The sequence below is a fragment of the Mustela erminea genome, chromosome 1 (assembly GCF_009829155.1).
Source record: "Mustela erminea isolate mMusErm1 chromosome 1, mMusErm1.Pri, whole genome shotgun sequence".
Classification (NCBI taxonomy): Eukaryota; Metazoa; Chordata; class Mammalia; order Carnivora; family Mustelidae; genus Mustela; species Mustela erminea.
In genome coordinates, this window is record NC_045614.1 from 121,449,800 (window position 1) to 121,474,472 (window position 24,673).

The 24,673-nt window shown below is 37.7% G+C and overlaps 1 protein-coding gene across 5 annotated transcripts in view; it reads right to left on the minus strand.

Annotated features, from left to right (window-relative positions):
* Positions 1-24,673, minus strand: part of NAALADL2 (N-acetylated alpha-linked acidic dipeptidase like 2) — a 1,358,868-nt gene that overhangs the window by 52,599 nt on the left and 1,281,596 nt on the right. For all 5 annotated transcript variants that reach the window (XM_032340827.1, XM_032340857.1, XM_032340836.1 and 2 more), the window contains one exon: positions 6,146-6,239. In XM_032340827.1, the coding sequence (XP_032196718.1) occupies positions 6,146-6,239 (94 nt within the window). The remainder of the gene's footprint in view (positions 1-6,145; positions 6,240-24,673) is intronic.

Sequence of the window (24,673 nt, forward strand, 5' to 3'; positions counted from 1 at the left end):
GATGAGCTTATCACAGCTTTAAAGGTGCTAACAATTGCAAAATCATAGCTTAGACTTCACTGATTTATAGTGACAAGGGAAAGTATGATTTATGTTTCACATAACACAGTGGTTAAAAGCAGAACAGAAGATTATTTGGGGGGAAAATGTATGTTACTTAATGTCATTTTAAAAATATCTTGTGGCATCGCTAAAGAGAAAAAAAGAAATTGCCAATATGATTTCATCCAGGGGAAACAACAGTCCTTTATTATCCTACATTTTCTATTCTTCATGCTGGCTTCTTTAGTATGAATCACAATGAATCATCTCAGCTGGTTATTTAAAGAAGTTAAACAAACAAAACGCAGGTATAGAGAGAAATGTGGGAGCTAGTACACTGCTGATAAATAATCTAACACTGATTTTACAATACATTGATAAAAGGATATTATTTAAAAGTGCAATATGCCAGAAGACAGTAGATAATTATGTCTAAACTGAAAACAGTAGAAATCCCTCTTCCAAAGGCACCAAACTGGCATACTTAGAAGAATCAGGTCGGCCACTTCTTAAAAAGTATGCAAGGCATTCTGAAAATTTTCTCATATTCTAAATATTGCCCAAGGATCCAGCTAGCCAACACAGATGAAAATCTAGCATGAATTTGACCATATTGCATGGAATGAGTTCTCCCAACAGTGTCTGTCTGCCTGGTGCAGAAACTGATCTGGATATTGGCTGCTTTGGAAGAGTGAGCAAAACTTCCCTGGATGAATTAAATTCATGTGTGGTTTATTTTTTACCAGTCTCCTCCTGAGGCAGAAAGTTGGAGTTGTATATTTAATAATATGTATGAGTTTAATTATGTTTTGGTTAAGCCAAGAAAATGAAAAAAAAAAGATTGAATAAAATTAATCAGTATGAGGTCAAGGATACTTTATGCTCTATTATGAGCCAAGATTAAAAGTATCTTTTAAAAAAAACACAACTTTAAAATTGTTGCTGGAGAGGCAATACTTACAGAAAAATGGATTGTGGTAATATTCTGTCATGGGCACAGGGTTTTACTCTTAAAATGCACTTAGGGGGGAAAAAATTCACAATATAATAGACCATTACTATGATGGGAAAGTAGGAAAATGGTCAGAAGTCATTACCATATTTAAATCAATGTAGTGACACATATAAAATGTAGATACTGAAAAGAAAACTTGAAACAAATCTGAATGAAGTACTCAGACTACTGAAAGAAATTATGATAAAGGGAAGCTGTAGAAATAGCAACAAATTGTGACACAGGACATAAATGAAAAGAAAGTATAATTCTAAGGAATACAAAAGGGATGACATGTTCTGGATATTAACTAAGGGACATTATTCAATAAAAATATGAGTTCAAAAAGAAGTGGGAGGAAAGAAAAACTAGTTTCAGGAGACAAATTCTGATACTATAGTGACAACCAGAATTTGTTGCAGACCCAGTTGTCCCATCTCCTTGCTTGAACTAGATGTGGGATATCAATATATGAAATACAAATTTTAATTAGTTATGTAGTCACAGTTCATACAAAAATATACTTGGGGGGGGGCGGCGCCTGGGTGGCTCAGTGGCTCAGTGGGTTAAAGCCTCTGCCTTCCACTCAGGTCATGATCCCAGGGTCCTGGGATCGAGCCCCACACCAAGCTCTGTGCTCAGCAGGGAGCCTGCTTCCTCCTCTCTCTCTGCCTGCTTCTCTGCCTGCTTGTGATCTTTGTCTGTCAAATAAATAAATAATATCTTAAAATAAAAAAAATATACTGGGGATTGATACTAAACATATTTTTAGGAATTTGTACTCAGTGGATGGCCCATTTCTTATTGAATTTTTCTCAGTTTGAGCAAGCAAGGTAAGCTACTTCTGAGAGAAAGCTTTTAAGTCCTGTTCACTCAAAATGGTAACTTCCAGATATGCCAGTTTGGGTCAAACTACTAGAAATCTAATGTGATTCGGAATTTCCATGGGAACAAAAATTTTATTTTATTGTTTAGATTTTAATTGGATGGATTTGGATTTTTTAGGGAGGACACAGGGCTAGGTACCTAATGTACCCACTCTTTACTATTTCTAGGGCAGTCCAAAGTTGGAGTTGGTGGTAATTAAAATCAAGATTGGAGATAGATGGGCTGAGGACTAGAATCACACAATTTATAAAGCACATACATAATTTTTGCATTTAGGACATCCATCATAAATTACTCAGAAAGAAAAAAAGGCATCAGATGGGTCTCAGTCACTTGTGATTGTGGAAAAGAACTGACACATATTGAAAATACGAAACTACAGATCTTAGAGGAACAGCGCACTTGGCTCAGTCACATCATGACGATGAAATACTATCTTTCTTTCTACAATGAAGTGATTGACACTAATGAATTATCAGCTAATAAAAAAAAGAGAAAAAGTCAGATAAAGTCACCATTGTCGGTTTTTCAAAGAACAGGAGAAAATCCTGCCAACAACCATTTTACATTTAGTGAGACAATCAGAAGGTGGCAACAAGCCACACAGTTAGAACCTGTTTCCTGCTGAGTCTGGCCTGCACTAAATAAATGTGTACATAGCCAGATCAAATGAAAGTGACTTTTACTTTATTTGGTCATTTGTAGGTTTTACAATAATGGTAAATAACAGAATTCCAATTAAGAAAAAGAGCAGATATTAAACAGAAAGCATCAGATTCACAAAGTCCCTTAGCTATTTTGAAGTGCTGTTTTAAACATTAAAATGTAGATAAAGTGAGAAAGAGTAAATTTAGTCAGGTTGTTAAATGCTCAGGCCTTAGTCTGCTTCCACGTTCAAGGGTGTGGAGCTACTTCGTTTATTCTTGGCACCTGTCTCTGCTGCCTGCACACTAGCACCAGTGCCCTGCATGTGCATTTTTTGGACATACTTTTATTTGCAAAAATGTACCCCTGAAGCATATCAGTTATCTTATCAGTCACTATTTACATTATATCTCCATGTACCACATATAAATATTCATTCTCTAACTATTATGTGTTTGGCATTGACCAAATATTAAGAGCCAAGGTCACTCAGTCAAAATGAGCTTTCAAGACTGTACAATAAATCAACTCAAACAAATTATTCACTGGTAAATTATCCTTCTTTCTGGTGGTTGTGAGAACAGTAGAGAATGGTCTGCTGCTACCGTAAACTAGAGTAATAAATAAACAAGATGGCCCGTTGTCAAGGGGTAAAAATTACACCGTTGAAAATGCAATTGGGTTTCAGAGACCTTCATACGTAAACTCTTTGCAGTAGGGAGAAACAGTATTTTATAGTCCAGCCTTGAAGGTCACTTTTTTTTTTTTTTAAGCTGTGATTGAGAACTCAAGACTAATCACTGCTAGCTGTCATAACAAAATAAGAAAATATATCAACAATTAAAGCTTGTATTAAGCAGTAAAATTAGATGTTTCATTTAACATGGTACAGGAACTCTGTTTAGCTAATGAAATTATCTCAGACTGTAGCTAAAATGAAACTGAAATATTTATTTAATTGTTATAAATTGTGTCCATTATTCACACATTATAGCATATTATTCTATTTTAGTAATAAGGTAATAACCAGAGTATGCAAAATGGAACAGGTACATCAAATTTCCTATAATTTAGCAGATATTTGAATGATGTTTTACCTTGATATACAGTAAATAACTTTGAATCATGATGATTAAAACACAAAAATGTAAATAGCTTAAAGGTGATGAATCATATCACTTTGAACAAACATTTACACTCAAGTCACAGTAAAAATATTTTTTTTTTGCTTGTATATTGATGTTTTTGTTACATTTTTCTTTTGCTTTGTTTTATGTTTCTAGTACAGGCACATCTTAAGTCTGCCCACATCTTTCTGAGTGAAAGTAGAGGGAGACCCAAGGTGTCTCACATCAAAAGAAACACAACTCATACAAAACCGACAACCAAAGGAAAAGTTCTTTACGTAGAGTGGAAGCAGCCCAATATAACAGCAAGAAGCCAAAATGCTCCTGGCTCACCCAACTAAGAAACTTGATTTTAGGGAGAGGTTCATCTAGCCTTAGTAGCATCAGCCCACAGTGGAAATCTTTGTAGAATGACCGTAGTTTGGTTATTTTTTCCCCCTAGTACTAACACACTTTTAGATATAACTATTAAAGAAAGAATTATTAACCTGGCTTATTTTCATGATATTTTTTGTACCTTCTTCCTTTAACTAAAATCTGACTTTCTCCTAAGGATACTGCATCCAAGACAGCCCTCTCAAGTGGTGGTTCCTTCTCCCAGGCACTTTGTAGCCCTTTCCCTAGAAGAACACTAGGAGGGTCCTCTGCATTACTGTGCATTCTTTGAAGTTTTTTTGCTCCTGGTTTTGTCACTCCTTCTTATAATAAGTACTCCTGCTTCAATTCTTGGCCATTTCCAAATGCACATATTCTAGACTCTTTTTCCCTTAGCCTCCTTTCCTCCTATCCCACTGCCACGGTCATGTCCTTGCCTGAACAATGTCATTACCGATGTCTTCACTCTGTATGATCACATTTTTAACAATCCCATTTTCTGGCCACCAGCAAAAGAGTCTTTCTAGCTCACTCACTCCCAATTCTTTGATCGCACCAGGAAGTAGCATCTGTCACTCCTCCTCCCTTTCTGTTTCCCCTCATTGCCTTCATTTCCTCACTTTATTCCATGCCCAATTTAGATACTATGGTCCACTCCCATGGGTGCTCCTTTGCACATACTCCCAGTTATATCTTATCTAATTCATTGTCCCTCTCCCATTAGAGCTATAGCCTGATTAAATACAACTATGTCAGTGCTGTATTTGAAACCCTCCTGAAGGCTGAATAATTGTATTGAATTATCTCATTAAAATACAGCTATTTCTTCTGAGCTCTAATGCTGCCCAAAATATAGGCATACCTCATTTCATTGCACTTTGCTTTATGGAGTTTCACAGAAACTCATATTTTACATTTTTTACAAATTGAAGTTTCATGGAAACCTTGCATCAAGCAAGTCTATGATAGAAGCTTGACAAAAGTGGGAAAAAAAAGGAAACTGTATAGAGACCAACTTCAATATACCAAAAACAGAGCAATCTGAGGCCACTTCATATGGGAACAAATAACCCTAAATAGCTCATTTGCTTTCAGGGTTATGGTTTATAGCCAATATAATAAGAATCATTGGGGGGGGGGTGTTATAGTATTCTCCAGGTTAAGAAGCAATCCTGATAGACAAGATTTAAAAAAGAAAAAAAAAGTATTAAACTTACAGATACCGGAAATATTTGACTGTTAAGAATAATTCACCCCCCCCAAAAAAAGAATGAATGACCATTTCCTAAGAATTACTGCTTAAGGATTATAGTTAAAATATTGACTTTTGTATTGAGATGTATATGTCTACAAATCACACATTAAATATCTGACAATAAGATGTGTGACTCAAAGAGGTGGGTACATTTTTTAATTACAATATTGCCCTTAGTATTTGGTTAATGAAGACAAATTACAAGCTTAGTTGAAAGCTTTGTATGTAGATAAAAGGGAAATGAAGGTAACGATTAGGGTGGTATTAGAATTCTGCAGAAAGAGATGTATTCAAACATGAAGGGATTGAAATAGAAACTATGGAAATAATTTTCTTCTTGTCACCCTTAATCTAGGGTGGACCAACACTTCAGTGATCTGGCATCTACCTCAGAAATCAATCCCAAAGGAGAAACTTCTGGGTCAATCTTGTTTGAACTGACTGAATGTTAGCTACAAACTCACTTACCTGCTTCCTTCTTTATTTATTTGGAAAAATATCTGATCTATATTTTTTCCATGTGGAATTTATAAATGATAATAGAAGTTTGAAATTATAAATCTCTCTGACAAAGGGAAGTAGATGAAACATCCTTTATAATCTGATATTTTGTCTTGTGCTCACACATAAATACACCTCTTTTCTATTGACATGGCAGTCCGATTTCTTCTAAGCCCTTCTCATGATAATCTTCTCCAGGCAGGGAGTCCTGTGTTGTCATAGTTAATAAGATATCATATGATTTTATCCATTGCTCATTAAAAATTAGTTGAACAATCTTTCATTTGCTAAAATTACTATAATTCAAAGAAAAATTACCTTTAAGGCTGTTTTGAACTTCTAAAGCTACATCGAGAGCATTAAAGGGCAGAACTGGTTCATTGGCAATTTGCAAAATCACTTCTCCTGAGAGCTGAAAGAAAAAAACACAAAAGATGCTAGTATTCAGTATTAAGGGTTTCTGATTTTTTTTCCATTTTTTAAAATACATTCTTATGTAACCACAGCAGCAACAACACAGAGGGTAAAATATACATTTATAAGGTATCTTTGCCTTTTAATTTTTTTCCCTTTTTTTTTCCTCCAAGACTTTATCTGTTTGACAGAGAGAGAGAGAGAGAAAGAGAGAGAGAATGAGAGAAAGAAAGCACAAGCAGGGGGAGCAGCAGGCAGAGAGAGAGGGAGAAGCAGGTTCCCTGCTAAGAGGGAACCCAACAGGCTCCTATCTCAGGATCTTAGGATCATGACCTGAGCCGAAACCAGACGCTTAACTAACTGAGCCACCCAGATCCCCTCTTTCCAATTTTTAAAAAAGATTTTATTTGTTTGAGAGACAGAGAAAGAGACAGCAGGGGAGAGACAGAGGGAGAAGAGGAAGCAGACTCCCCACTGAGCGGGACCCTAGGATCATGACTGGAGCCGAAGGCAGACCCTTAACGTACTAAACCATCTAGGTACCCCTAGTTTTACTTCCCTATAAAGAAAAAAAAAAAATCAGTGCATTTTTCATGTTTCAAAATAGTATAAAGGAATATAACATTTTCTTCTTTTTTTAGCTAAAATATTAACAGCACCCTAGTTGAAGAAGTTATAATATTTAAACTTTAAAACAATTCTTTATACAGCAGTTCAGAATGCTACACAATTAAAAAAAACACACACACAGTAGAGAGAAGTAAATGAAAATCAATATCTGGTTAGGGGATTAAAGTAATACCCTAGACAAAATTAATGATCAATTTATTTCATTTAAAATATAATTTAGTCTGAATGACCAGATGGTTACCAGATGGTGGGCAAGGGGATGGGTGAAACAGGTGATGGGGATTAAGGAGTGCACTTCTAATGATGAACACTGTGTGTTGTACATAAGTACTGAGTCACTAAATGGTATGCCTGAAATTAATATTAAACTGTATTAACTAACTGGACATTTTTTTTAATTTTTATTTTTTTAAAGATTTGATTTATTCACTTGAGACAGAGAGAACACAGAGGGACAGTGAGAGGGAGAAGCAGACTCTCTGGCTGAGCAGAAAGCCTGATATGGGGCTCAATCCCAGCACCCTGAGATCATGACCTGAGCCAAAGGCAGAAGCTTCACCAGCTGAACCACCCAGGCATCACATAACAAACTGGAATTTAAAGAAAACTTAAGAAAAATAAATGAACTGTTGTTTTCATTAGGAGCTAGAGAAAAAGTAAAATAGAATAGAATTTAGTCTGAAAAATTCCATTAAAATCTTAGTTACTATTTTCCTTAATGCTTTACTCTATTTTTAATTACTTTTCCAAAATCTATCAAAACTAGTATCATTTATATGTCTTTGAGGTCTATGTTTAAATTAAAGTTAAACAAACTTTAATGACATCCTCAAAACTTATACGTAGGATTTTCATATATGCATATCACCCCCCAACATGCTCCAAAACTGTCTGAAAACCAACATATGCATCACAGCTGAACCAGCAAATGCTTTAAAGACTGAACAGATCATATGTATTCATATACATCTCAAAGGAACTTAGGGCTGGCGGCAAAAGCACTGTTATTCTCCCTCTTTTTCAACTGATATTTGATATTTACCTTAGCGTAACAAATGTCCCTACATCTCTAATAACCCTGAAGCTGGCACAGAGAGGAATGTGATTGTGTTGATGTTATTAATGTACTATGAAATGTTGTTAGTAAATGAAAATATTGTCTTGTGAAACTACACTGGGGAATTAGCACACTAACTGGAGGCATTATAGAACACGTAAAAGATACAACTTACAAGGAAAAAATGATGTTAAATATTCAAATCTACATATTCAACAAGGGTCAAATTCCACTTACTATTTAAAAGTTTTAATTCCCAGGTGTTTGCACAATTTAAGTCATGATAAAAATACAGTTCAATTCTACCTTATTGTAAATGCTTGAAAAAAAAAATACATCTTTTAGAAAGAAAGAGGGAGAAGAAACAGTTTTGGTGTCCCTTTATTTCTTTGAGATATTTTTTCCCAAAAGTAGTAACCACTTTTTCCTCAATGCCCATGTTTATTTGCAGAGTATTATCTCCAGAATAGTGATCACAAAAATCCTGGGAAACTGCCTACCCTGATTATGCTGTTTTTCAGGGGGAAAACCTTATCTGCAATAGGTTGATATGAATTCTGTCTCTATTCCACCTTACTACATCCAAATCATGTAAGAAATGCTGATATTTGGAAATAAATTATTTGTAAAAAGAAATTTTTAAAGAAGATTAAGAAACATTATGGTTTCTTTTTTCAATTTGCACTGGATAATGGAAACTACAGAACAGACATGTTTTGTTTATAGTTTTGGAGTCTGGAAACCACACATTATAAAGGATTAAAATGAAAGAATGGGGAGGGAGGAGAAAGGCAACTTCACTGTGTGCTGCTGAAGAAAGTTGTTTTTTGTTTTAAGAGTCATTTGGCAGCTCAGACAACTGGAATATAAGCCAGCCACCTTGCTATTTCTTTCAAAAAGAACGTGACAACAAATACTGGGACTTCTAAGGCACCTGGCTCGTGACAGAATGCTTAGACTAAATTGGCTTTACTTGCAGTTTCCTGAGCAAGAGGGAGATTTGCGTAGGTCTTGCCATGAAGTAGTAAAGATGACCTATACCCACACTCTTCTCATCCACTCTGAATTCACTTATTCAGGCAAGCCAAAGCAATCATCCCTTTATTTATATAAAGCCCCACTCTTTTCAAAGTGCTTTACACTTAAACATCTTATCTTGACAAACCTAGAGGTACTTAGTGGGGGAATTAATTCTATGTTAAAAACATAGGCTTGGTGTAAGACTTACTGGGTTCAAGTCCAAGATGATAATATAGGAGGATCCTGACTTTACCTTGTCCCATGGACACACTGCATCTAGAGCTACACATAGGACAATTCCCTCTGAAGAAAAAAAAAAATCTAATTGAACGACTCCTACACATCCAATAAATAAAAAAAGCCCCACTTTGAAATGTGTAAGAAAGACTGAGACACACCACGACTGTAAACACTACCATATCACAGCAACATACAATTGGGAGAAAACTACCAAGTTCCATTTTCTCTCTGAGGAGAGAAGCGTTTGGATCCAACATGGAGTGCTCTGCCTTTTAAGACTTCCGCCTGAGGGGCAGGCCCCAAAACACCTAGCCCCAAAAGCCAATGAGACTTGTGCCCACAAGACCTACAACACTATAGCAAACAAAGAAACAGCTCTTAAGGGGCTTGTGAGGACTTCTTGTGAGTCCCCTGGGCTCAGTGAAGAGGTAGCAGCAAAAAATGTTTTCCCCTGAAATAGGTCAATTTACATATCTTAAAAGCTACAGGGGACGACTGGGTGGCTCAGTTGGTTGGACGACTGCCTTTGGCTCAGGTCATGATCCCGGAGTCCCCGGATTGAGTCCTGCATCGGGCTCTCAGCTCCATGGGGAGTCTGCTTCTCCCTCTGACCTTCTCCTTGCTCATGCTCTCTCTCACTGTCTCTCTCTCAAATAAATAAATAAAATCTTAAAAAAAAAAAAAAGCTACAGCCTGAGAGTCGGGCTTCTAATTTAACACACATCTAGGGGTCAGCTGCAATTCTTTCTGGAGACTGAGGAGGCTGGCAGGTGTCATCTTCACCATCTTCATATTCTCTCTCTGCCCTGCTCCAGGTCACCAGTGTCTCCTGAAAAGGAGATTGAACCCCTGTCTGGTACCCAGGTTTTGTAGCTGCTACCCAGAAGATGCACACCTTGATTGCCTGACTCTGGTGGCCAGTAGGGCCCGAGTTCTTGAGTTTGTATTCTTGGAAGACTATAGTAAACAAAAACAAAAACAAAAACACTTCTTAATCAGCTATCCCTGCAGGGCTCAGTGCAAAATGAGAAGAGAGAAATGCCAATCTCCCAGTCTTTCCCGAAAGAGGTCTATTTGCATACTTTATAACTGCTGCCTGAGGGTTAGGTGCCTAATACAACATGCATCTCCCCAGAGAACAGAGAAGCCAATAGACATGATCTTAGCATTCTCCCTGTAGCCTGCTCCAAACCACCAATATCATCCTGGAGTTTATATACATATTCGGCACCCCAGTTTTTGCAGCTGCCTCCCAAGGGACACACCTCTTGATATCCTGGCTATGCAAGCAAGTGGAGCTTGAATGCATGAGTTTTGAAGGATCTTAGCAAGCAAAGAAATGCTTCCTAATTGGCTATCCCTCTAGGGTTCAGCATTTAGGAAGCCAATAGAAGGGGTGTCTGAGTGGCTCAGTTGGTTAAACATCTGCCTTCGGTTCATGTGAGTATCCCAGGGTCCTGGGATGGAGCTCCATATGGGGCTATAGGGAGCCTGCTTCTCCTTCTTCCTCCATAGTTCCCCCTTTTTGTGCTCTCTCTCACTTTCTCTCTCAAATAAATAAACAAAGTCTAAAAAAAAAAAAAAAGAAAGAAAGAAAAAGAAGAAGACAACAGATATGCCTTTTTGTTAGTCTTTCTCTGACAGAGGTTTATTTGCATACTTCAAAAGCTTCTGCCTGAGAATGTTGTTTCCAATCAGCTTGCATCTATCTAGTTGCTGACTGAAATTCTCCCCTTTGCAACACCAACAGGTCTTGGCACACACTCAACTACTGTAAGCCAAATCACAAAGGTTTTAGAGAAAACCAAGAGCTAGAGCCAGGCTGAATAATACAGTTTGTCTCCTATATAAGATAATTCCATCAATAATACAGTTTGTCTCCTATACAAGACAATTCCATCAAGAATGGTAGTTTTTATGTAATGCACAGAAACCAACACAGACAGTGAGGTAAAATGAAGAAAATAGAGAAATATGTTCCAAACAAAAGAATAAGATAAAACTCCAGAAACAGACCTTAATGAAATGAAGATAAGTGATTTACTTGATAAAGAGTTCAAAGTAATGAGTTTGCTCACCAGTAAGAAGAACAATGCACAAGCAATGTGAGAATTTCAATAAAGATAAAATATTTAAAGAGTATCAAACAAATCATAGAACTGAAGAATATAATAACTAACTGGAAAATCCAGTAGATGATTTCAATAGCCGACTAGATCAAGCAGAAGAAAAGATCAGCAAACTCAAAAATATGACTTGATCTAATCAGAAGAACAAGTAGAAAAGAAAAAAACAATAAAAAAGAGAGAAGGCAGCTTAAGAGACATGTGGGATACCATCAAACAGATCAATATTCACATTCTAGAGGTCCCAGAAGGAGAAAAGAAAGAGAAAGGGACAGAAAACTTTAAAAACATCTTTTAAAAAAATTTCTTTTTAAATTTTTATTTGAATATAGACAACACACTGTGTTACATTAGTCTCAGGTGTACAACATAATTATTGCACAACTCTGTACCTTATTGTTCACCACAAGTATAGCTACCATCTGACACCGTACAACGCTAATATAATATCATTGATTATATTCCCTGTGCTATACCTTTTAATTCCCATAACTTATTCACTGCCTGTATCTCCCACTCTAATTCATCTATTATGTCTATTCCCCTAACCCCCTTCCCTCTGGCAACCATCAGTTTTTTCTCTGAATTAGAAGTATGATTCTTTTTGTTTCCTTTTTCATTTGTTTTATTTCTTAGATTCCACATACAAGTGAAATCATAAGTTTTAGAAACTGAAAGAAATAATGGGTAGGACACCTGGGTGGCTCAGTCAGTTAAACATCCAACTCTTGATTTGGGCTCAGGTCCTGAACTCGGGGTCATGAGTCTGAACTCCAGATTGCCCCAGATCAGGCTCCTGGCTCAATAGGGAGTCTCCTTGAGATTGCCATTCTCCCTCTGCCCCTCCCCACAACTCACGTTTTTGTGTGTGTACACTCTCTCTTTCTAAAATAAATAAATCTTAAAAAAAGAGAGAAATAATGGCTAAAAACTTCCCTAACTTGTAAGATCCAAATAACATAAATCCAAAAAGAACCACACCAAAATGCATTATAATTAAATGGACAAAGTTACAAACAAAGAGAGAACGTTAAAAGAAGAAAAATGAAAAACAACTTGTTCTATATAAGAGAAATTCCATAAGACTATCAGTAGATTTTTCTAGAGTAACTTTTCAGTCCAGGAGAGACTGGGATAATATATACAAAGTGCTAAAAGAAAAAGAAAAAAAGCCAACCAAGAATATTCTGCCCAGCAAAACTGTCCTTCATCATTGAAGGAGAGATACAGAGCTTTTCAGACAAGCAAAAGCTGAAGAAATTCACCCCTACTAGACCAGTCTTACAAGAAGTGTTAAAAGGAACTCTTTGATCTGAAACAAAAGGATAACGGGAAAACATGGAAGGATAAATTTCATCAATAAGGACAAATAGATAAATACAGAATAGTCTAATTTTTAATGGTGGTGGATAAATCACAGAAACCAAGTATGAACTAAAAGACAAAAATATTAAAAATAACTACCATAAGCTTTTAATTGATATAAGTTAATGATGTAAATTGTGGCATCAAAAACATAACATGTGGTGGGAGTATGAAAGTAAAAGTATCAAGTTTTAGTGTGCATTTGAATTTAAGTTGTTATCAGCTTAAAACAGACTATTGTAAATATAAGATGCTTTATATAAGTCTTATGGTAACAGCAAAGGAAAAACCTATAATAGATACACAAAAATGAAGATAGCAATTGAAGTATACCACTAGAGAAAATAAGTCACAAAGGAAGAGAGCAAGAGAAGAAGAAAGAAACAAAAGAATTCTAAAACAGCCAGAAAACAATTAACAAATGGCAATAGTAAGTCTATGCCTGGGGTGCCTGGGTAGCTCAGTCATTAAGTGGTTCCACTCAGGTCATGATCCCAGGATCCTGGGATCAAGTCCTGCCTCAGGCTCTTGCTCAGCAGAGAGCCTCCTTCTCCCTCTCCCACTCCCCCTGCTTGTGTTCCCTCTCTTGCTGAGTCTCTCTCTGTCAAATAAATAAATAAAATCTTTAAAAAAAATAGTAAGTCTATGCCTGTCAATAATTACTTTAAATGTCAGTGGACTAAATTTTCCAATGAAAAGACAGAGTGGCTGAATGGGTAAAAACACAAGGCCCAGCTATATACCATCCACAAGACACTCACTGAAGCTTTAGGGACACACCCAGACTGAATGTGAATGGAGGGGGAAATAGTAAGTTCCACATGAACATGAAAGAAAACAGGGGCAGCTTAATTTATATAAGATTGAGACAGGAATAGGAGACAAAGAAGGTCATGATACAATGCTAGGGAGAAACCAACAAGAAGATATAAAATTTGTAAATATTTATGCACTCAACATAGGAGCATCTAAATGCATAAAGTAAATATCAACAGACCCAAAGACAGAAAAGAGAGATACAATAATAGCAGGGGACTTTAATATCCCTTTCAACATTGGTTATATCATCCAAGCAGAAAATCCATAAGGAAACATTGGACTTAAACTAGATGTTTGACCTGGTGGATCTCACAGACATTTAGATAACATTCTGTCCAACAGCAGTTGAACACACATTCTTCTTGAGCACACATGAAACATTCTCCAAGATAGACCAGGTGTTAGACCACTAAAAAAGTCATAAGATAAAAAAGAAGATAAAAATCATACCAGTGTCTTTTCTGATCACGATGGTATGAAACTAGAAATCAATGGCAAGGTGAAAACTAAAATTCACAAATATGTCAAGATTTGAGGTGGCAAAGTATCTAATTGGCGTAGGCAGCTGAGGTGCATGATGTCGACAATTGCATGATCCTTGACAGCAAGAGCTGTGTGGCGCCCTGACTGGCTGGAATGGCTGTTGGGCTTCTCAGAGGAAAGGGAACAGGGCATGTTGGCAGTGGTGGCCAGAGCCGGCTATGTTGCTGGCTACAGGTGCCTGCATCATGACAGGGGCCAACTGCTGGTGCACATACACTGGCAAAAGCCTTGGCCAGCAGCAGGGTCTGGGGCCAACTGTGGGTGCATACGTAGCTGCAGGACATGGGCAATCAGCGGATACCCAGGTGGCTGCAGAGGCTTGTTGCAGGCCCAGGCACTTTGGAGGGTCTGGTAAGCAGAGTCAGTGCCAGCAGCAGCAGGTGTGCCCTCCAGGGGCTATTTGCAAGTGCCGCCAGCAGTGTAGGTCCGTGACAGGGATCAGGACTGGCTTCAGGCACACACAGCAGTGGGGGTTTGGCCACTCACGTGGCCACCGAGGCTAGCCAGAGGTGCACACACACTAAAGGCCAGTTACAGAAACTGGAACAAGTTGTGTGCACGTGCAGGTCTTCACAGGGACTACTTGCTGGTACACGGAGGTGCAGGCCAGTGACAGGAGTCAGGGCCAGGTCCTTTGTGTAACTCCAAATGGTTACTCATCTGGTCAGTCATTCTGCTCTCTTTGTGCCTGCAAGGAGAACCCTTTCTGGCTAGGGTGTTGCTTCTTGGCACTGAGTAGCGCAAACCTGGGGACTGAATAATGCAGGCAAAATGAAGCCGCTCTTCCTACCCCTTTTGTGTGGTTATTCTCAGGTTATTTTGCTTTGCTATTTTGCTGAAACTTCTTAGGTGGACCCTTGAGATCTCCCAAAGCTATTTTCATTCTTGGACAGCTGTCTAATTGTTCTTTGTGGGAAGATGGAGGCCAACATCTTCTGCCCTGCCATCTTGGTGACGTCACACCCCAAGCTATCTGAATCTCCATTATAATAACTTTACAAGCACACAATCTGCCTTAAAACCTTGTGTCCTTTCTCCACAGTTCCCAGACCATGCTACCCCCAAGCCCAGGATAAAGGAAGAATGCATTAGAACAACAATAATGACAACAAAATAATTTTGTAGAAAAGAGTTCAAAAAATAAAAGGATTATTATATCGAAAAAATTAATTAACAAACCCACACTGCATAGGCTTTCTTTCCTCTTTCACTAGGTAATATTGATATTTCTGGAGTTATTGGTTTCATTGGTATTAGGCAAGATTATATTATTGAAAGATAATAATCACTAGTATAATCTTCTTCTAGATTTTAAGGGTAATAAAGGCAAATTATATTTTGCCACATAAAAGTTTTTTCTTTCTTTAACCTAAAATAATTTTAGTTGTATTTAAAGGTTTAGAAACTTAACAAAGGAAAATATACGTAAACACACACACATGTAATTTTTGATTAAATTTTGTAATAGTATGTTGTTTTATTACTGTGCAGGGAGGTATTTTTATATTCTTTGATTTTGCCAAAAATCTTTCCCTTACCTGTCTAGATGGAAAAAAATATATTTACAAAACTATGACTATCTGCAATGGGAACGCTTCTCCTCCCCAATTATTATATCTCATCGCCAAATAGGATGACTGTGTCGGTAATGATTGCTTTGAATGAATTTATTTAATTCATTAACAACAGACTTGGACAAGAGCAGATTTATTAAAGCAATATCAATACCATAATTCTATAATGTAATTTTTTTTTTTTAGTTATAGGCAGAGACACTCACTAAACATGTGATTTGTTCCATTTCTTTAATTCCAAATTAAAACAACCATAGTTTATGCCTCATACCTAAGCCATAAGTTCAACTACCATTGTGGGATTGTTTTTATGCCTTCAGGCAGACTTACGGTGCAATCTAGCCCCACTCTAGAAGGCAGTGTTGTGAAATAATTATAACACTTACTTTATAGGTTAGTGTGAGGAAGAAATTGAGAAAGTCTGGGATGCTATGGCATGGTGTGACATAATAGGACACATAGTAGATGAATCATGAACCATTTCTCTAATATCTACTGAGCTTTTATCATCACTGTGAAATTGGGAGATAAAAGAAATATAAGACAGTTTCTCCCCTTATGGTTTTCCTCCCTGACACAAGTCATATCACTTTCACACAGCTGGAAAAAGTTAACAGTGGAAAATTTAGTAAACATGAATCTTTTGTTTCCTAGAAAGCTCCATTTTCTCTTCCACTTTAAACATACAATGGAAAAAAAAATAAACATATAATGGGATTCTGCCACATGTACAGATTTTGGGTTCAAGAAATTAGAGTGTAAAGGGGGAAGATATTCCAGATAAGGGACTAAAATGAGCAAAAATTATGTGGCAGAAAGCAGCACAGTTTTTTAGAGAAATATGAAGAAACCAGTACAACTGGAGTGGAGTTCTTGGTGAGTAGGAAATAAATTTGTTTGTGGGTTATGCGGTGAGGAGTCAGAAAACCCTAAAATTCAACCAAGGCATATGGCCATGATTCAGAGATCTACAGGGAGTCCTTCCCCTATTCCCTTAACTTTCAGGGCACAGGCACTAGCTAATAAATTATGGTCTGGTGAAAATCTTCATGAAATGATTTTGTGGTGTATGGTGCACTTTGGGCTGTTATGTTCATCATGAAGTGACCCGACTCTGATTTATGCCACTTTAAAGTAGAAAACCCCCAATTTAGCAACAAACGCCCTGTGGATAACAAACCTCAGGGCAGCCAGCTATGGACAAGGGGCCTCCATCTCCCTGGAGGTGAACAGAGCGAGAAGCAGCCTTCCAGTTCTCAGGACTGCTTTCCAAAATTGTGATGTCATCAGAGAGAAAACAGCATGGATGGACTCCTGACATACCCAGCCTATTTTCTCAGCAAGAAGAGAAAGTAAATGGCACCACACAATTTTAGCACGCAAAATCTCTATACCCCAAACATGGCTAAAATTCCATATTAAGATACTCATTACCTGTCATTCAAAATACTCCACAAACTTCCTAACTGATCTGAATTTCTGCTTCTAACCCTTTCTCCACATTACAGCCAGAGCTATACAGTTATCTATCCAAAATATATTCTTATGCACCTCCCCCGAAAACACACCTGTCTATGTCACCTCCTTTCTACTGCTTTATTTAGTTAGGAAAATTGATAGGAGGCAACATTCAACTCAAAAACCTATGATCTGACAAGTCTATTTATAGAAAAAAATTACTTGAGAGTAAAACTGTCTTAGAAAATCAAGGACTTCTATATATCGCCCACAACTATCATGTATATCACTCCAGAGCAAACTTAAATCATAGAAACCAGTGCACAAAACTTAAATGCCACACCTGCTCCCTTGGTGCTAACAGAGACAACTTTGTTAACAGCTGGCATGAGAACGTGAAGATACCCAGTCACCTTGCAAGGGAGTTCCAGTGGTTGTCAAAACGCAGCTCGAGGGCTGCTTTCTATGGAGAGGTTTAGATACGATGTTTGGAGGTCTTGCCAGAGACCTGTGCCCACTGTTCTGCACGTACATCTGTGACACTCAAAAGTAGGGGGATACAAGAGATGGGAAAATAGCTATAGAATTCCTAAGCTTCCAGCAAAGAAACAGCTGAAGATCCTACCCTTTCCTTCTTAAGATTTCAAAGACATTAAAATAGTTTGAGGAACTGCTTCAAATGAAGTCACCTTGTTGCAAAGAATTAAAAAAAAAAAAAATCATTGTGGAATGCCAAAAGCCACCAGAAGACAAATTCATTTTAAGGAAGAGAAGGATTTTAACCAAGAGAAATAAATGGGATATTTGGTTCTTAAAACTGGAGGTCATTATTAGGAATTCCCTGGGATGGATCCTGTCTGGGCCATGGGCCTAGTGCAGGGATAAGTGTGGGTGAACTTTAAGACCTGTGTTAAGCAAATGGTGGTAGACTCAGGAATCCCATGTGGCTGTGCAGTGGGATGCCCATAGATATAGACCACTGGAAGAGAGAAAGCCCTTTTCTCGCCAACACTCTGAGAAACTGCTACACAAGCTACAGCTACAAAGGGCTGAGCACAAATCCTGGGTCTGGTTTGGGGTCTGGTTTGTGCATTCACTGCACAGCCGTTGCAGCTGGCATATTCTGCAAAAATTCTCTGCATCTCTGGGGGCCATGATGGGAAACTGATGAGCTATGGAATAAAGAAAAGGAGGCATAAGCAGGGTATGTCTCCACAGTAATTTAATTTGATTACTAAATAGATGGGCCAAATAAACTATCCCCTAAACTGATGAAGGTCTATTTTTTTTTTTATAAATATACATTAACCACCCACAAATGCCAAGGCTTTAAAGAACTAAGAAGACAACCTCTGTTGGCAAAACACTATTGATTAGGAATGCAAGCTCCCTGATACTAATCCTCCTTTTCAGCCTCTGCTCCTGCTGTAAGCTCCATCTCCTCTCTGTACTCAACCTAATTCTGACTACTCTACCATGAGTTTACCATAAGCCTTCCTTTGGGTTCCCTCAGAAACAGACTGTGAGACAAAATCTGAGTGCAAGTGGTTCACTGAGAGGAGAGAGTAGCGGTACGAGGAGAAGCAAGACAAAGACAGCCAATACAATGTATTTTATCAAGTTAGGAGTCACTCTGTGTGACTGGAATTTAATCCTGCTGGGAACAATCTGAAAGCCAAAATAAAATAGGGTCCTCAGAATTTTCCAAGGTTGCTTCTGTGGAGGCCAAGAAAAACAAGGCTGTACCAACCTCGAGTCTAGCCCTAACATCGCCCTCCCCTCCATAAAACTGAAGGAGGCAGAGGCAGAAGAAAATGGAAACAAAGTTAAACCTAAATTTCACTAACAAGAACGCTTGTTAGGAGAAATGTGACATTCCACCAGGAAACTCCCAATTGTTGACATGTTAGTGCCTCCTCAGAGGGAGAAGCGGCCTTGACTTGATAATAACAAGGACTTCAATGTCCTGACAGTCTTCTGTACCCTGATAGCCCTTCTGAACATTCCCTTTGTCCTCACCTACTGCTGAGCCAGCAGTCGTGGCCCAATTATCTACTGCCGAGTCCACCCCGACTCCACCTTTAATATCTCTGACTGTAATCTGGTTCAGGGTCCAAGTCCCTACTGCACTGTGTCAGGTATACTTGGGCCCAAGCTTAAGCTTGTCAAATAAACCCTCGTGTGATTGCATCAGTGTTGGCTCCTTGGTGGTCTCTCAGACATGAAAACCTGGGCATAACAGCTTCATGGAGGTATTAAATCTTTAACTCTTCTGGACTGTTGTACATGGACAGCTCTCCACCGCACAAGAAAATCTCAGGCAAAGAGATGGAAATCTGTTGCTAATAGAATGCCTCCTTTCTATGCCTAGGCCACAAAAGTAATTGTTATAAGGGTTTTTTGTAAATGTTATTTATTTATTTGAAAGAGAGAGCAAGAGAGGAGTGGGGGAGTAGGGAGGGCAGCAGGAGAGAGATAAGCAGACTCCCTGCTGAGCAGGGAGCCCAATGAGGGGCTCCGTCTCAGGACCCAGGGATCATGACCTGAGCCAAAAGCAGATGCGTAATCTACTGAGCCACCCAAGCACCCCAAAATTTTTTTTCAGTGTTGATACCTTTCCTTTTTCAGTGAGTGTCATCACCCATCTGTTACTATATTGTAGAAGAAAAAAATATATATTTAGAGATTAATTTGCAAATAATAAACTTAGTTTACTGGTAGTTTTTGGTAATTCTTCTTTAGTACATGTAGTCATAATTTTGACTTTGCAATACAGTTGTATCTTCTGCTAGTCATATTGTTCTTAGAGGAAAAAAACCCAGTTAGTATTTCTTAGCACATTGGAGAAAGACACTTTAAGATGCCAACTTTTCTTTTATATCACGTCTGGTAGTAATTTGCATTGAACTACATATATACTTACTAACAAATTAAAAATTAAGTATATTATATTTCACTAACTTCAGCACAATGTTAACAATAATAATAACTGCAATAGCAACTAACATTTATGAGCTCTTGCCATATGCCAGACGTTATTCTAAATTCTTTCCAAGAATTAAATCATTAAATTCGTATGATAGCCTTATTTTATTTTGCAGATGAGAAATTAGAAGTGCTGCTTAGTGAAGTCACTTTCCCAGAGCCACTTAGGTAGCACATGCTATTCTGAGACTTGGGGCTGGGCATTCCAGTTGCAAAATCTGGACTCTTAGACTAACTTGTATCTTTTTCTTTCCTTTCCAATCCTTTTCCTAATTTTGACAAATTGGGAATACCAGTGGCCACGGAGACAACAATGACCAAATCTGCCCATATGATTCTCAGGAATAATTAAGGGATAATTATACCTATCAGGCACATTTAATATCAAGATGGAACATGGCTCTATCTGAAATTATCAGACTAGAAAATGGATGTAGAGATTTATGAAGCAAAAAAAAAAAAAAATCCCTAAAATGCCCTGAATATATAAAGTATTGTTATTATTTTCCTTACAATAAGCAGTCCTGATTACACAGATCTAAAGTACATCTGGAAAAGCAAGGGTAATAAAGTAGGAGGGTCAGCTGGTACACATAATGATTGGTATTTATCTGTCTTAGTAGACCATAGGTTATTATTACTCCAATTTTAGGTTCTTTGGTTATCGGTGATCACCTATCCATCCATATTCATACTGCTTAAGCGCATTTCTAGTATAAGATATGTATTTTAGTATAAAGTATTTAGTATAAAATACAGCACTGGCTGTATGTCAGAGATGGTGTGAAGTACTGGGAATTTTCAGGCTTTTCACAGAAATGAGAGGAAACAGATATTGACTATAATTATTAAATATTTAAATGAGGGTGCTGTGAGAGGGTATACCAGAGTCCTCATGTATCTGAGGGGATCAGAAAAGCTTCCTTGAGAAAATTCCTTCTGTGGAGAAGCCCCTGGGCAAGGCTGTCTGCCGCGCAAGAACAAATCAGAAGCAGATTTGGCACAAAGCATATGCTCTTACCTCAGTTTACACAACGTTGCTTTATTGGATTTTACAAATCTTTAGACAACAGTAAAATTAAAATGTTAAAAATGGGTTTTATTATTTTTATCTTACATCTATTTCATGACGGTTTCTTCTAAAGGAAAATGTGTATCTTTGAGTAGACACAGGTCCCCCTAACTGCCCCCATATCACTACCAGAACAGAAATGAATTTCTCTGTTGTTGCAGAAACCACTATAGCTCTGATATGGCAAAGCGGGTGGGGGTTGTTTATTTTTAAAAGGGTAATTGCACATTTATCCAATCATGTACTTGGTAAATTATCCAAAGTAATTAATCATGGAAAGAAAGATTAGAGAATTGATTAAGCAGAGTTTGTAATAATGCTAAAGAAAACACATCAAACATACATAATGCAGTAAGACAGAAGAGGCCAGAGATTTCCTATTTATAGTTGGTTTTTAGAGATTGCATTTTCAGATCATAATGCTGGATTTCTGAACATGGAAAATACCGTGGTTTCAGTTTGCTCTTTAAGAATTTAATAAAACAGTGCTTTACTGAAGGATAAAGATAACATTTATTCCTAACACCCAATCATTAAACAAAGGATATTTTGGTAATAATGGATTCAAAACACATGAAGTCAATTATTTAGTTAGTAGCTCAATCCTAGCATTTTGATATAAATTGTTAATATAATTATCGCCTTATGTCCCAATTGAAAAACCAACATAAAATAAATTAAACCTCTGCTCTACTCTCAGTTTGGACATCTGATAAATTTTTTTTCTCTAAAAATATCAGAATATTGTCCCACATTTTATAAAAAAGTAACAGAAAAATAATGACATCATGTTTCTATACTATGGAGGCAATAAGAGCAATGGGGAGCTAGAGCTATGAGAATTGGAAAAAAGAAAAAAAGCATTTTTTTTTTAACTTGGCTGCTTCTACCTAGAGCTACTTTGAATAATGGCCAAACTATATGTGACCCTTACTGTAGGCAATTACCTTGTTAATGCAGTTTCTTTTCTTGCTGTTAATGTAATAACTGTTTTATTAGACTGCATCCTACAGAGTGAGACTCAAAAATTTAAAAATAACAAAAGAAACACAATGGCTTTAGATTCTTAGATGTGTGATTATATTCATGACAAGTTTCTTACAATAACTTTCTCTGAACTAGATGCTATTGTTTAGGTGAATGGAGAAATGCAGATGTAAATAAGGAATTGCACAAACAGAGCACACCATCCAGCTCTAGACTCTACACAAGTTCTCTTTCTCCCATGTTGCCAAAACAGAGGACTCTTGCTTCTCGGACATCCCAGGATGTCCCACTGAAAAACACAGACCAAATAATTCAGAATTTTTTGAATATTATAATTCACCAGTTAACCAGTATAATATGATCCTTAATTTTATAATTAATTTTAGAGCATTTTATCTTAGAGATATTTATTTTGAATAAATGCTTGGATAAATGCTAAAAACGATAAGCAGTTCTTGCAGTTAAGGAGGGTTAGGGCACCCAGGTGACCCAGTCAGTTAAGCCTCTGCCTTCAGCCCAGGTCATGATCCTAGGGTCCTGTGATCAAGCCCCACACTGGGCTCTGTGCTCAATGGGGAGCCTGCTTTTCCCTCTCCCTCTGCCTGCCACTCCCCTTACTTGTGTGTTCTCTGTCAAGGATTTTACCTTAAAAAAATAAATAAATAAAATAAATAAATAGAAGGGGCAGGGTTATAGAAAGGCCAGGTCTTAGGAAAGCCTGACACTATCTGCTGACTGAAAAGTAGAGAGAGATCTTTCCACAAGCTTCAGGAATCCTGCTTTCTTTGCTTTCTGAAGTTTATTTGATTCCATTATTTTTAGTTCCTCAAAGAAAATAGGAACATCCTACTACCCACCACTGTATATTATGTCTTCTCACTCTTATCACGTGGTAAACTTGTGGTTTTCACATGTTCCAAGGATATAGGAAAGGAGCAAGTATTAATTGAAAATCTACTACGTGCCTTTCACTAGAACTGTGAATACATGATTGTAGTTAATTCTACTAACAAACCTGCCAGATTTCATTTATTATTTTTTTTCAAAGATTTTATTTATGTATTTGACAGAGAGAGATCACAAGTAGGCAGAGAGGCAGGCAGAGAGAGAGAGAGGAAGGGAAGCAGGCTCCCTGCTGAGCAGAGAGCCTGATGCAGGGCTCGATCCCAGGACCCTGGGATCATGACCTGAGCCGAAGGCAGAGGCTTAACCCACTGAGCCACCCAGGCACCCCTCATTTATTATTTTTTAAGATTTATTTATTTGTTCATTTCAGACAGAGAGAGACAGGGAGAGAGAAGAGCATGCGTGAGTGCGGGGAGGGGCAGAGGGCAAGAAATCCTCCAGCAGACTCCCTGCTGAACCCAGAGCCAGAGACACAGCTCAGTCCCAGGATGCTGAGATCATGACCTGAGCCAAAATCAAGAGTCAGACGCTTAACAGACTTAGCCACCCAGGTGCCCCCCTGCCAGATTCATTTAACCTTACCATCAAATCCTACCAACGAACATTAAGCAATGATGCAGTAATTGTAGCAAGGTAGCTTGGAGTAAGGCTGTGAAAGTTCTAGTAGATTACTAGAAAGATTTGGGACTTCATACTGCTGACCAGAATATCTCAGTGCCTCATGCCTGGACTACGTGCATCAGAAGCACCTGTAAAACATTTTAAAATAAAAATTCTCAAGCATGACCCCACCCCACCACACATCCTCACATGCACACACAAGTCAAACTTGCCTCATCTACATGGAGATGCTAAGATTCAGCATTTTAAAATGCTGATGGGGCACCTGGGTGGCTCAGCGGATTAAGCCTCTGCCTTCGGGTCAGGTCATGATCTCAGGGTCCTGGGATGGAGCCCCGCATCAGGCTCTCTGCTTAGCAGGGAGCCTGCTTCCCGCGCCCCCCCCTCCCCGCCTGCTGCTCTGCCTACTTGTGATCCCTCTCTCTCTATTCAATAAATCAATTAAGTCTTAAAAAAAAAAAAGCCCTGCTGATGACTCTGATATAGGTGGGTGATGGATCAGGTTTTGAGAACCAGCACTATTACACAATAATCTAATAAAGGATATTTGTGTGGGGAATTGACATAATGAGATTTATATATTTCTATAAGCATATATTTTATAATGTCACCAAACCTTCATGTAGAAAATTTTTAAAATGTAAACATAAATAAGATGTTATAACTGTTTATGACCAAGTACATATATAAATAAAAGAATGCATAAGAAGACGTTCAGCCTGAAAACAAAGGAATTACAGTAATTTTGAAAAGTTTACCAATGCATTTAGGTAATTTTTAACAATGGAAAAAGTGTATCATATAATAAAAATATAGGTTTCTTCACCTAAAATACAATTTATTTAGTGGAAAACAGCATAAAAAAAGGATCCACTTACTAATATGCCTGTTTTATTTTTCATTTCATATATAAGCTGCTAACAATATATCATTTTTGAAGGGGGTATCCCCTTTAAAAGGTATCCGGTTCCCAATCCAATTTATTACAAACCGGGGTCATGCTGTAATGAACTATCTCATATATTTAGG